This window comes from Orcinus orca, chromosome 18, assembly GCF_937001465.1.
Source record: "Orcinus orca chromosome 18, mOrcOrc1.1, whole genome shotgun sequence".
Classification (NCBI taxonomy): domain Eukaryota; kingdom Metazoa; phylum Chordata; class Mammalia; order Artiodactyla; family Delphinidae; genus Orcinus; species Orcinus orca.
The window spans coordinates 71559251-71573862 of NC_064576.1; the positions used below are offsets into that span (position 1 = coordinate 71559251).

The 14612-nt window shown below is 37.3% G+C and overlaps 1 protein-coding gene across 11 annotated transcripts in view; it reads left to right on the forward strand.

The window, feature by feature from the left end:
• Positions 1-14612, forward strand: part of KATNAL1 (katanin catalytic subunit A1 like 1) — a 76565-nt gene that overhangs the window by 50516 nt on the left and 11437 nt on the right. For all 11 annotated transcript variants that reach the window (XR_007473101.1, XR_007473100.1, XR_007473102.1 and 8 more), the window contains 3 exons: positions 2488-2646; positions 3380-3506; positions 4783-4917. Coding sequence is in view for 8 of the 11 variants with exons in the window: in XM_033416122.2 (XP_033272013.1) it covers positions 2488-2646; positions 3380-3506; positions 4783-4917 (421 nt within the window). In the remaining 3 variants the exon portion in view is untranslated. The remainder of the gene's footprint in view (positions 1-2487; positions 2647-3379; positions 3507-4782; positions 4918-14612) is intronic.

Here is a 14612-nt window from a genome sequence, read left to right on the forward strand (position 1 = left end):
TTCAGTGTCCAGAGTTTTTACTGGGGTTTCATTGCATAATCATAATTGATTGAATTGTTGCCCATATGTCTCAATCTCCAGTCTCCCTTCTCTCCCCAGAGGTCTGGTTGACATCGCATGGCTCAAAGCCCCAGCCTGCTAATCACAGTGTTGGTATTTTGGGCAAGGCCAGCCCACATCCTGAGTCATCTCATTAGCATAATCTATATAGGGACCCACCATGAGCCACCTTATTAGCCTAACATTTCAGGGCCCAACATGAACAGCAAAGACACTCCTATCACTTGGGAAGTTCCAAGGGTTTAGAGTCTGCCTCCCAGGAACTAGGGAAAAGGGCCAGCCAAATTCTTCATTAAATAGGGTACAGTGAACTGATACTGGAAATGGAGGAGAGGAGCAGATTTAAATAGAAACAAAATATATTTAGGTGAAAACTCAGTGGGTAATTGGAAATAGAGGTCTGGAGCTCGGGCTAGAGTTTAAGTTTAAATTAAAATTGTGAGATATAAGTGGTGGTTGATAATTTGGGTATGGATGAAATTGTTCAAGGAGTTTTATAAAGGGTTTTCAAAAGAGCAAAAGATTTAGAATTGCTTTGGGAATATAAAGGGCAGGGGGAAGAGGAGACCTGAAAGCCACTGAAGATGGTCATGAGTAGGAGAAGCATCAAGAAAGAACCGTGTCGTAGAACCAACCTAGGGAGCAGGGGTTTCAGGGAGAAGGGAATGAACACCAGGTATCAGCGCCATCCAAGGTCAGAGAGAGGGAAGGAAGCTGTGAGTTGAAAAGTGACCATTGGTTGGGACTTCCCTGGAGATGCAGTGGTTAAGACTTTGTGCTTCCAAGCAGTGGGTGCGGGTTTGATTCCTGGTCAGGGAACTAGGATCCCGCATACTGCGCAGTGGTGCAGCCGAGAAAAAGAATACGTAAAACTCAAAACAGAAAAGGAAAGAAAAGTGACCATTGGATTAGTAAATTAGGTATTTTTAGTGAAGGAGTAGAGGCAGAAGTCACACTGTAGCTTGTGAAGAACAAATAGTAAACATAAACCATTTCTTTAAGAAGGTTGGCCGGGAAGAGGAAGGAAGAGGTAGATAGTAGCCAGAGGATTTGTAGGGTCAAGTGAAGGATTTTATTTTTTAAATAAACAGAGCCCACAGAGGAGGAGATACAGGAAATAGAGGAGATAATTGACAGGGTAATGTCATGAGGAGGGGAAATTTATAAACGCTGTACTGTATCTATGAGCTGTGTCCGCGCACAGACGCTAACCCTGGAAATTATCTCCTGCTGGACATGACCACATTAATGACATTACAGGAACTGAGAGGGCATTGAGAGGGGATGGTGGAAAGAGAAATAGAAACTTTTCTGTAGCTGTGCCAATACCATTAGTTGTCTTTACAGTTTTCAAAATCTCAATCTCATGTATAAAGGCTTCTTGCAAAGCAAAAATTTTTCTTGTAAAACTAGTGTTTCAAATCCTAGTGATCCCTGGTTGTCCTGGGTATCAAAATTCTATAGCTGGAAGAGCGTTTGGACGGTTTCTGAATTTAGAGTTTATGAAAATTTGATATGCACATAGTTTTCAAAGTTTAAACCCCCCAAAGCTAATTGAATTAAATTAACAAATGGCTCCAAATTCCTCTTAAGATCACGAACTATTATGCAAAAGAAATGTAGTGTTAACTATATATCTGAACTCTCATTAAAAGTGTTAGAAGAAAATAATAAGTATTTAAAAATCCATTAGTCTTCAAGACTAGAGGATTGGTGTTCTTGGATAATTTTTACTCCTCATTGATTTATTTTTATGGAACGTTTTTCTGTTTGTTTCAAAGGTGAGAAGTAACTAAAATTTATATTTTAGTCTATGTAGTGGCTTTTTCATTACTAACACTATTTTATGTAAACTCTTAACTGCCTAGCACAGTTAAACTGATAAAAGGCTAGCTAATTTGATTATGTTTGAATCACCACTAGATTTTAGCCATCTTATTTATTAACTGATGAATGGATCTTTATTTCTGATTAAAAGTGTATATTGTAAGTGTGTTGTTGAAGATAGGTTTTGTACCTTAGGAGGGCGAGGGATATATAATTCTGCTCCATGTGGTAGAGAATGTCATCTTATTTTCATTGCTTAAACAGAGCAGTCACTCTTAAGCGGTGCTCAAGACCATATATATTTGTCTTCTGCCAGGTTCAGTAAAATCGGTGGGCTCTTTCTAAATGTACCAGGAGATTCCTTGTTGTCTAGGCCCTTTGTTAGCCCACCTCTGATTTGAGACCTTTTGTGAAACCATTCTTCATTTTTGTTTTTTCTGTCTGTGAAATGATATTCGTGCCCAATGCGCCATGAGTTTACTGTGGCAGTTGAGCTTATCTTTTGATTGGAAGGGTTTCGTGTACATTAATAGTTGCTGATATTCTATTAGAAAGCACATTAATCTGATAAATCATTTCGTGTGTCCTTTGGAATTTCAGGGCGTGCTGATGGCCGGGCCCCCAGGCACTGGTAAGACCATGCTGGCTAAAGCTGTCGCCACTGAGTGTGGCACAACATTCTTCAACGTCTCGTCTTCCACGCTGACGTCGAAATACAGAGGGGAATCTGAGAAGTTAGTTCGTCTGTTGTTTGAAATGGTGAGTGGCGTTATATTCGGATTTCAAAGCACTGTTTGTGTAGGCACATGGTATCCCTTTAATCTAGATCCATTTACCCAGGGATCTTTTTAAGAAAGGGCAAGTGTACTTATAGTTTCACAGTTCTTGACACGCTAATAAGACACGGGGCGGTGGGTTTTGTGGAGTGGTTGATGTGTCTTCAGCGTACCTTCGTCTCTGAAGTAAAAGCCCTTTGGCATCCCGTCCAGTGCAGGTAGAAGAGACTTTGGAAATGTGTGTGGTTTGACTGATATTTCTGGATCTCTAATGAGCTGGTGAGCAGAAGTATATTTTAACATATATTTTGAAAATCAGAAATTGATCTATCATTAAAGTTTGTTCCTTTTTCAAAGTAGTTTGCAGTAGCTACTTAAGACTGCATATTTGAGGATAGATTGGTGATTTATCTTTAGAAACTTTTTGTATTATGGAAATTTTCAAACACAAAAGTAGAAAGAATAGTACCGTGAATCCTCGTGTATCTGTCACCTGACTTCACCAACCATATAACTTTTATGTTTAGAAATTTTTCTGTTTCTGATATGATTGATTAATTTAACCTCTGTCTATAAGCAAGTGATGGCATTAAAGCAGTGAGAAATTTCTGCTCTTTTTCACCATTGTTTTAGTCGGAAGAAATGTCTTTTCTTTTAAAAACTTCAGATTATTTCAGGAGGTCACTAAATAATTTCTTTAAACTATTTTCACAAAGGCTAGGTTTTATGCCCCCACCACCATCTTCATTGATGAGATAGATTCTATCTGCAGTCGAAGAGGAACCTCTGATGAGCATGAGGCAAGTCGCAGGGTCAAGTCTGAGCTACTCATTCAGATGGATGGTAATTGATATTTAATTACTGTCTCTAAACTGTTTTGGTCCCTTTTTGAATTTTGTGTAGATTCACACTTTGGAAATTCTCAACGACCGGACTAGAAGGCAGCTGAATGTATTTGTAATCATTTGTTCATCCACGCATTTGTACATTTGTTCATGCACTCAAAAAGCATCTATTGCTTACTTGCACCATCTCAGGTTCTGAGGTTAGAAAGAAAAGGACTGTCGTGGCCTTCAAGGAGCTTACTATTTAGAGCAAAGCCTTTAGAGATGTGGCTCAGGGTCCCAGGGGTCTTTAAGACTCTTTTAAAAGGTATGCAAAGGCCAAACTATTTTCATAGTAATATCGAGATGTTATTTACCTTTTTCACTTTTCATTCTCTCACAAGTCTCATTTTTAATTTTTAATAATAAATGTTGATATACTACATGCACACAAAAGCTCTTTGGAGGTCAGTAGTCTTTAAGGGTATAAAAAGGATTCTGGGACCAAAATTTTTGAGAACCACTGATGTAGTTGAGAAGCAGGTACTTCACAGACAATTACAATACATTATGAGTTCTGTGGTAGAACTAAGCTCTGGGTTTAGTGAAAACATAGTATGAGAGGTACCACCCGGACTAAGGGAGTCATAGAAGGGAATAGCTGACTTGGGCTTTGAAATATTGGTAGAAGTTATTCAGACAAAGAAGAAAAGGCTTTGGGGAGCCACTGGAGGAAGAGAGTGATGGGCCCAGAGCTACTTTTTAGAGATATATCACTCTGGTAGTTGTATGGTGAATAGGAGGCTATTTAAGCAAATTATGAGAAAACATAAAGTGTGTTAAAAAAAAAAGTATATATATATATATATATATATGTGTGTGTGTGTATATATATATATATATATGTATGTATGTATGTATATCCACAGTGCATTGTTTTAAAATAGCTGTGGTTATCCACCAACCGTAGATACTAATTGAATACTTAAAACGTGTGTTGCATACAATGCCAGGCACTATAAGATACATAAAATAATGTAGTACCAGGAGTTCCTTCCCTCAATGAGTTAACCATCTTAATTTCTGTTAAAGTGTAATATGAGAGACAGGAGTGACTGTGTTGTACTTGTTCTGTAGTTATCTGTTGATTTGTCTGGTTCTGACACCATGCAGAGGTCAGAAGAACTGCATCATGTTCGTCATTGAGCCTGTGGCCGATGCTTAGAAATGTTAGTTGAATGAAAGAATAAAGGACTGTAAGAAAAACACTCTTCTTTCCCACTTACTGTATATAGGAGTTGGAGGAGCTTTAGAGAATGACGATCCTTCCAAAATGGTTATGGTATTGGCTGCTACTAATTTCCCATGGGACATTGATGAAGCATTGCGAAGGAGATTAGAAAAAAGGATATATATACCTCTCCCAACAGGTATGATGCCTTCCTTTTACTATATTTTGATCTTTCTTTTACTCTCTGTTACAGTTTTCTATTTCTGTAGGTCTTTATTCCCTTGGCATTCTGCTTAAAGAAGTTTATAGCATCACAAAACCCATTTGTTATTTATGGAAACAGAGGCCTCAGTACTCTGCTGAAGTTTCTTACATTTCAGAGGAGTGGTTGTGTTAATAAGTTGATAGGACATCTAAGTTTTACTTTTATTTATTTATTTATTTTTAATTAATTAATTTTTTTGGCTGTGTTGGGTCTTCGTTGCTGCGCGCAGGCTTTCTCTAGTTGTGGCAAGCAGGGGCTACTCTTCGTTGTGGTGTGCGGTCTTCTCATTGTGGTGGCTTCTCTCGTTGCAGAGCACAGGATCTAGGTGCGTGGGCTTCAGTAGTTGTGACAGTAGTTGTGACAAGTGGGCTCAGTAGTTGTGACAAGTGGGCCCTAGAGCGCACAGACTTTAGTAGTTGTGGCGTGTGGGCTCAGTAGTTGTGGCATGCGGGCTCAGTAGTTGTGGCTCATGGGCTCTAGAGCGCAGCCTCAGTAGTGTGGTGCACGGGCTTAGCTGCCCCATGGCATGTGGGATCTTCCCCGACCAGGGATCGAACCCCATGTCCCCTGCATTGGCAGGCGGATTCTTAACCACTGTGTCACCAAGGGAAGTCCCTAAGTTTTAATTTTAAACTTGAGTCTTCATTAAAACTTACGTGGGGCTTCCCTGGTGGCGCAGTGGTTGAGAGTCCGCCTGCCGATGCAGGGGACGCGGGTTCGTGCTCCGGTCCAGGAGGATCCCACATGCCGCGGAGCGGCTGGGCCCGTGGGCCATGGCCACTGGGCCTGCGTGTCCAGAGCCTGTGCTCCGCAGTGGGAGAGGCCACACCGGTGAGAGACCCGCGTACTGCAAAAAAAAAAAAAAAAAAAAACTTACGTGATACAAGTTTTTGTCCCTGTACTACAAAAAACAATGTACGTTGATAAGAATGTGAAAATTTAAAAACATTTTTATAATGAAAAAAAACTTCAGTGATTAAAAATAAAGTTCTCTTGGGATCTTTTTTGAAGTATGCTGCTTTGAAAAAATATTTCATTCTGTTGATGAATGTTGACATTTTCATAAGTGAGTTTTTTCTTTTTATATTGAGATAAAATTTACATACAGTGTGAAATGTACAAATCTTAAGTTTACAGTTTGATGAGTTTTGACAAATGAATACTCCTGTTTAATCAGTACCCTACTCACGATGTGGACATTTCTTTCACCTCAGAAAGTTTCTCTATGCCCCTACCAGTTGACTCAAACCCCTAACAGTCATTCACCTTCCTGATTTTTAACACCATAGATTAGTTTTACCTATTACTAAACTTCATATAAATGGAATCATGACATATGTACTCTTGTGCATGTGGCTACTTCCACACAACATAATGTTTCTGAAATTCATCCATGTGGTTACATGTATCAGTAGTTTATTTGTGGTGTGATTACACGACAATTCGTTTATTCTCTTTTTGATGGACATTTGAGTTATTTCTAGTTTTTGGCTATTATGAATGAAGCTATAAATATTTTTGTATAGATCTTTTTATAGATGAATATTTTCAATTCTTTTGGGTAATATAGATAAGAAGAGAATAGGTGGATCATAGGGTAGGTGTGTGTTTAACTTTATAATGCTCAAACCATTTTCCTAAGTGGTTGTACCATTTTATACTCTCATCATCAATGAATGAGAATTCCAATACTTCCATATTTTTGCCAACATTTGGTATCGCCAGTATTTTAATTTTAGTCATTCTAGTAAGTGTGAAATGCCTTATTTTCTTTCAGTTTGTGGTTTGCCTTTCAATTTTCTTTATGGTGTCTTTTGATAAGCAGAAGTGTTAATTTTGATTAAGTCCTCTTGTCAGGTTTTTCTTTTATGGATAGTGCTTTTTGTATCTTAAGAAATCTTTGCTTACCACAAGAAGTCAAAGGTTTTCTCCTATATTTTCCTTTAGAAATTAGAGTTAGATCTGTGATCCATATTGAATTAATTTTTTGTATATGTGTCAATTGGGGGTTGAGTTTCATTTTTTTCATATGTGTGTTGAGTTGTTCTAGCATCACTTGTTAAAAGGAGTTTTATTTTTCCATTGAGTTACTTTGGCACCTTTGTTGAAAATTATTTTGCTGCATATATGTGGGTCTATTTCTGAATTCTCTGTTCTGTTCCATTGATTAAAAAAAATTAGATATAGGGTTATCCTGTCAGGTTATCTATTTTTCATTGAGTAGGCTTTGGTAGTTTGTGTTTTTCAAAATATTTGTCCCTTTCCTCTAGGTTGTCAGGTTTATTGGGATTTGACCTAATACAAACATGGAAGCTGACTAAATGGTTTATGTGAGGCTGTTGATTTCATGTCTGGTTCTGGAGGCTGAAGTCAGTAGGGAGGGCAGTAGGAAGAGAAGATGAAATGGTGGAAACAAGAACAAACTCTAACCTGTGGGGATGAGCTGGAACTCATGAGGATAGACTGGAACCCACACTGGGCTCTCATTGCCTCTAAGAGTTACAACTTTGATGATTGGGGTGTCATTTAGAAGAAGCTGGCACTCTTTGTAACAGTACTAAAGGTACACCTGGCTTAGGAGTCAAGCTGAAGGAGGAAATCTGACAGGAGCTGGAAAGAGTTGGAGGCCCAGGTGCTGCCCCTCACTAAAAAGATGAGCCGGCAGACAAGCGACAGTAGGCCTCAACTGCAAATGCTCTTCATGCCCTGAACTAACTTTCTGAGTTGATTTCAGTTCTGCCTTTCTCATCTTGTCCATAATGACTGATGTGGTCCCCACTAACCCAGAACTATGTAATGAAGAGAATTCTGAGAAGTGAAATTCTAACTTCACTGAAGTTGACACAGTACAAATCCACACACCTTAATTTCTGTTTCGTCTATATGATCTATAATAATGGCTCAATTTTCATTCCTAGAAGAGGCAATTTGTGTTTCATCCCTGTTGTTCTTGATCATTCTTGCTAGACATTTATCAGTGTTATTAATCTTTTCAAAGAACCAACTTCTTGCTTTGTTAATGTTCTGTTTTGTATTTCATTGATTTTTATCTCTTCTTATTTCTCCCTTATACTCCTGAGTTTAATTTTCTCTTTTTTTATGAAGTTAGAAACTTAGACTGTTGATTTTAAACCTTTGTTCTTTTTCTTTTAATAAAAACATTTAAGGTTGTATTTCTCTTAAAGCACTGCTTTGGCTTCATCCCACAAATTTTGTTATATTTTCTTTACTATTCAATTAGAAATATTTAAATTTTTTCCTTTTTCTTTTTTTCTTTGACTCTTGAGTTATTTAGAAGTATGTGGTTTAGGGAATTCCGTGGCGGTCCAGTGGTTAGGACTCTGTCCTCTCACTGCTGAGGGCCCGGGTTCAATCCCTGGTTGGGGAGATAAGATCCCACAAGCCGTGAGGCAAGGCTGAAGAAAAAAAAAAAAAAGTATGTGGTTTAGTATCCAAATATTTGAGGATTTTCTAGATGTCTTGTTGTTGTTGATTTCTAATTTAATTCCACTATAATTAAGAACCAGTCTGTAAGATGTCAATTTTTGAATTTTGTTGAGATTTTATGATTCAGCATATAGTGTATCTTGCTGAATGTTTCAGCTGCAGTTGAATAGAATATTTATTCTGCACTTGTTGAGACAATATTCCATAAATGTCAGTTAGATCAAGTTGTTGTGATAGTATTGTTTAAATCTTCTAGATCCTTAATGATTTTTTGCTCTGGTTTTTTCTATCAATTATTGAGAGTGGGTGGTTAAACTTTTTAAGTATGATTGTGGATTTGTTTATTTTTCACTTTAATTCTGTAAATTTTTGCTTCATGCAGTTTGAAGTTCTGTCATTAGGTACATAAACAGTTATCATTATTATATCTTCTTGATTCTTCTACCTTTATGAAACATCTCTTCATCTCTGATTAAATCCTTTGACTTGATGTTTACTTTGATATTAATATAGCCTCACCATCTTTGTTTTGCTACTGTTTGCATGATATATCTGCTTCCTTCCTTTAATTTTCACCTTGTACGTGTTTGTATTTGCAGTGCAGTTCTTGTAGACAGCATATAATTAGGTCTTACTATTTGTATAGTTTATCTTTGCTGTTTAATTGCAGTATTTTGTCCATTGAAATATAATGTAATTATTGACATGGTTATGTTTAAGTCTGCCATTTTGCTATTTGTCCCTTTTGTTTGTTCGTTACTCTGTACCTCCTTTCTTAATTTCTCTTAATAGTTGACTCTTTTTTAGTATCCATTTTAATTTCCTTATTGGCTTTTAGCTATACTTAACTGTATATTTTTTAGCAGTTACTCTAGGGATTTACAATATGCATCTGTAACTTATTACAGTCACTGTAGAGCTAATATTGTACCACTTCATGTAAAATGTAAGAACCATTTGCCTCCCCCAGCCTTTGTGCTATTTTGTCATGTATTTTACATCTGCATACATTGTAAATCCAAACATATAATGGGCTTAAATTGTCAGTGCAAACTTAAATTAAGAGGAGCACAAATAGTAGTCTTTTCTGTTTACCTACATATTTAGCATCCACTGCTCTGCTTTCCTTTTTAAGGTTCAAGTTTCCAACTGGGTCCGTCTCTCATTTGTCTAAAGAACTTCATTTAGTAGTTAAGGTCTGCTAGCATCAAATTCAGTTTTTGTTTTCTGAAATGTCTTTATTTCACTCTTATTTCTGAAGGCTGTTTTTGACTGATAAATAATTCTGGGTTGGAAGAGGGCTTTTTGTTTGTTTTTTGTTTTGTTTTTTTTCTCTCAGTGCTTATAAAGATATCATTCTATAATCTTCTGGCCTCCACTGTTTTTTGCATGTGAGGTCAGCTGCCATTCCTATCATTGTATGTAATATATCGTTTTCCCTCTGGTTATTTTTTTAAATTCAGCTTTATTGAGGAATAATTTATATATAATAAGCTTTATCCACATAAAATTTGATGAGTTTGACAATTGCATACAGCCATGAAACACACCACAATCAAGATGCAGAGCGTATCTTTCATCCTGAAAGGATTTCTTGTGCCCCTTTGCAGTCCATTCTTCTCTCCCCAAAACACTTCCTACCTCAGGCAACCACTGATCTGATTTTTGTCACTATAGGCTATCTTGAATTTCACATAAATAGGATCATACAGCATGTATTATTTTGTGACTGGCTTTTTTCACTCAGCATGATTATTTTTTTTTTATTTTTTATTTTTTTTATTTTTTTATTTTTTACTGTCTCCTCAGAGATTATTTTGAGATTCATCGATGTTATTGTTTTTTATTGGTGAGTAGTATTCTGTTATATGACCGTACCACAGATTATTTATCTATTCTCTTATTGATGGATATTTAGCTAATTTCTAGTTTGGGACTGTTATAGTAAAGTTGCTATAAACATTCATGTTCAGTTCTTTGTGTAGACATGTGTTTTCATTTCTCTTGGATAAATACCTGTGAGTATATGTTTAACTATAGAAAACAAGCTGGTATTTTCTTGAGTGTTTGTCCTCTACAGTTGACTTTTTAAATATTCTATTTATCATTGTTTTTCAGCAGTTTGACTATGATGTACCTCTGTGGGGTTTTCCTTTTATTTATCCTGCATGTGTGTTGGACTTTCTGATATTGCTGCACAGATCACCGGGACTCTGTTAACAATTTTTTTTCAATCTTTTTTCTTTCTATTCCTCAGGTTGGTAGTTTCTGTTCACTTGTCTTCACGTTCACTGACACTGTTTTCTTCTTCCATCGCCAATCTGCTTTTAATCCTGTCCAGTGAATTTTTCATTTCACATGTATTGACATTTTGCAAATCTAGCATTTCTGTTTTGTTGTTGTTTTTTTTATAGTTTCCGTTGCTTTGCTGGGATTCCTCATCTGATCATTGATTTTCTGTATATTTTCCTTTAATTCTTTGAGATATTTCTCTCCAAAAGGTGGAGCTTAATTCCCCTCCTCTTGAAAATGGATTGGACTTAGTGATTTGCTTCTAAGGAAAAGAATATGGCAGAAGTGATGCCATATGACTTCCAAGGCTAGATCATAAAAAGGATTAAACCTTTTTATCTGAAGGCCATCTGCTGACAGAAATCCCTCTTGCTCTGGGGACCTCTTTTGTTCTGTTCAGGCCTTCAGCTGATAGATTGAGGCCCACCCACATTATGGAGCACAGTCTGCTGTACTCAGAGTCCAGCAACTTAAATATTAATGTCATCCAAAAACACCCGCACAGAAACATCTAGAATAATGTTTGAACAGATATCTGGGCACTGTGGCCCAGCCATGTTGACACATAAAATTAACCATCACAGACCCTAAACTAGAATTTTCTAGCTAAACTGCTCCCAAACTCCTGATGCACAGAAACCGTGAGGGTAATAACTTGTTGTTTTAAGCCACTAAGTTTTAGTATAATATGCTGTTCTGAAATAGGTAATTGATATACTACTTTATAGTTTTTGTCAGCTAATTCTAACGTGCGGAACATCTGTTTCTATTTGCTATTTAAAAAATTGTTCGTGTATGGGTCACATTTTTCTGTTTCTTCACACATTCAGTAATTTTTATTGTATGCTCTACATTTTAGAGAGTCTGGATTATGTTGTTTTCTTTTAAACAGTGTTGAGATTTGTTCTGGCAGGCACTCAAATTATGGGCAGAACTTAAAAAGTCACTTTGCAGTTCTTTACTGTCTGTTGACTAATGCATGAAAACAGTTGCCTGTTATATTTTAATAGTTGTTTACCATAGAAGGATAAGTCTGATACCATTTTTTTTAATGATGGCCAGAAGTCATAGCCTCCCCTATGACTTTTGAAACTTAATTATTGTAATATTCCTTATTCACTTTTGCAACTAGATCTCAAGGGTGTATATAAATAATTGGTAGATTTCTAGTTCACAGATTACATCTTGTATTGTCTTTCCTGGCTGCTACTACATATTCTGTTAATTCTAATAATATCATTACTTAAACAGAAAAAAATTTCTTAAAATAATGCTTAACTTACTAATTGAGCTTACAGAATAAGAAACTTATTTAAAGCAATAATGGAAGTGATTCAAACTGTCCTGAAATATTACTCCTCCCAGAAGCAGCTCCTTAGTGTCTGCCTTGCTCTTCTATTAGTCACATGAAGATTTGAAATTTGAGTGGTTTATTATCACTCCCGATTTAATAAATTTCTTCCCTTTCTCTTCCCCCTTTTTTCTCTTCTTCCTTGCTTTCTAAACAAAATATGTGTATGACACCTAGTATATTTATATGAAATCTTTTAATTTTGCTATTGTGCACAATGATTATAAATAAAAAATTAATACTGATGGGGAAAATAAAAGCTTTACTACTTGAATTGACATCATTTGAGCTTTTGTACCTTGAACTTTAATTCACTATAACAGACAGAAAAAATATAGTTAGAAAAATAATTGATGATAGGAATTTTATAAACTGCTGAGGAAAGCTTGGGTTGAGGAGAAAGATATACTTTATGGTACAAAGATAGGAATTCAGCTTTCTTTGAAATATTGGAGAAGAACATAGACCTGGCTGACTATTGGGATTTTTTCTAAACTTGTTTTCCTTTATGAAAAGGTTATGTTATAGGTAATGGTAAAGGTAATGGTCATTATAGGTCATGACTTTTAGGTGCTTCTCTTTGCTCATTACTAGTCTGAATGTGTGTACCTCATGACCATAGAACTTGAGAAATTGCTTTCTCCTAAAGGGCTCCCAAACAAATAATCATAATTAGAACTCCACCCTTTCTAACTTCTTCTTTTATCTGTGTTAATTAATTTCACAGGTGTTTATTTAGCTCTTTGCTATCTGAAAGACATTTATTAGGTACTGTGGGAATACAAAGTGTACAATCCTTGTCCTTAGAGAACTCACCGTGTGGTTGGAATGGGGCATACACCTCCCCTAACAGCGGGGAAACAAGGGAGCATGTGATACTGGAGTTGCCCATAGTACTTCTGGGGTGGGAACGTGGAATAGTAAATTCTGACTGAGGTGCTTAGGGGAGACTTCATGGAGGAAGTTGCATTTTCGCTGAATTTCCATAGAGAAGAACAGAAACAAAGGCATGGTTGCTTGAAAGTGAATGGACAGCTGTTGTGGCCGGAGCATCTGGTGGGATAAAAGGGTCTGGAAGAGACAGAACTATAAAGAAAATTTGGAAAGATGAGAGAACTGAAAGAATGATTTGGAAATCTAGGGTAAAATTAATGGAAAGAAAAGTAGATTATATTAAAGTAAAAAAATTGAAGGACATTTTATGAACAAAAGCAACCATGAAAAGCAATTTTTAGTTGGAAAAGGCAAGAAGTATAAGAATGAAAATAGATAAAACAAGGAAAGCCACCCAAAAAGGCATATTGTAAGTTATGTAATTTACATAAATATGCAGATTTCTTTAAGATTGCGAGGCAATTAGAACTTGATGGCAAGAAAAGTCAGTGTATCAGTTACTCTTGCTGTTTAACATACCATTCCAAACAGTCTTCTTTTGCTCACAGATTCTGGGATCAGGAATTCGGATAGGGCACCACAGGGATGGTTTGTGTCTGTTCCATGATGTCTGGGTCACAACTGGAAGATCAGCAGCTGAGGGTGACTCCACATCTGGAGCCTGGCATCATCTGGAGTGTCTTCACGCACATGCCTGGTGGCTGAGGCCTGGGGCCTCAGGTGGGGCTGTCTTTCTGGAGCACCTCTGTGTTACTTGGGGTTATTCCATGTGGCCTGGGCTTCCTCAGGCATGGTGGCCTCAGCTTGTCACATTTCATACGTGGTAGGTCAGGGCCCCACGTGTGATTGCTCCACTGGAAAAGGTGGAAGGTGCGTTGCTTCTTATGACCTAGCCTTGGGGGTCACGTAATGTCACCTCTGCTGTACTCTGGGTTGAAGCATTTACAAGCCCACCCATTTTCAAGAGGAGGGGAATCAGACTACCTCTGGGTGGAGGAGTGGAAGGCCCCATTGTAGAAGCGTGTGTGGGAGGAGAGGCTCTTGCACCATGTTGGTAAATACAATCTGCGGTAGTCAACAGATGGAAGAAGTCAGGTAACAGGCACAGGTGGAGCTCGGCCTTGTACCAAGTCTCTTCCTACTTTATGCATCTGCATTATGGCAGCAACCACTGCTCAGCCCAATGAACTCCTTTCTCCAGCCCCTTCATTTAGTTGTTTGGCTTTTAGGCTAACCTCCCTAAACCACCAGGGCATCACAGAGTCTCTTAGACTCTGAGTGATTCTTATTTCCTATCCCATCAGGGTCAGAGTACTTTTTTTTTAAACTGTAAGTTCATACCTTATCTATCCTATTTGTGTCTATTTGCATTTCTTAATACTGTGTTGTACTTTTCTACTTACCTTTTTTTTCATTCGTGCTTCTTCCTGCTTCCATGTCATAATTTATGGTGCTCTCATTTCCCAGATTGTTCTCCCTCTTCCTTTGTATTTAAATTTTATTGATTTCTCAAAGTCGACATGAAAGCATACCAATTCTATGAAGTCTTCTTTGCCGTGGTCTCTCTCCCTGTGTGGACTTCACTCCCCTGGGTGTTTCCTCTGTGCTGTCTAACCCCCAGGTGGTCCTTAATAGAAGGGATCTG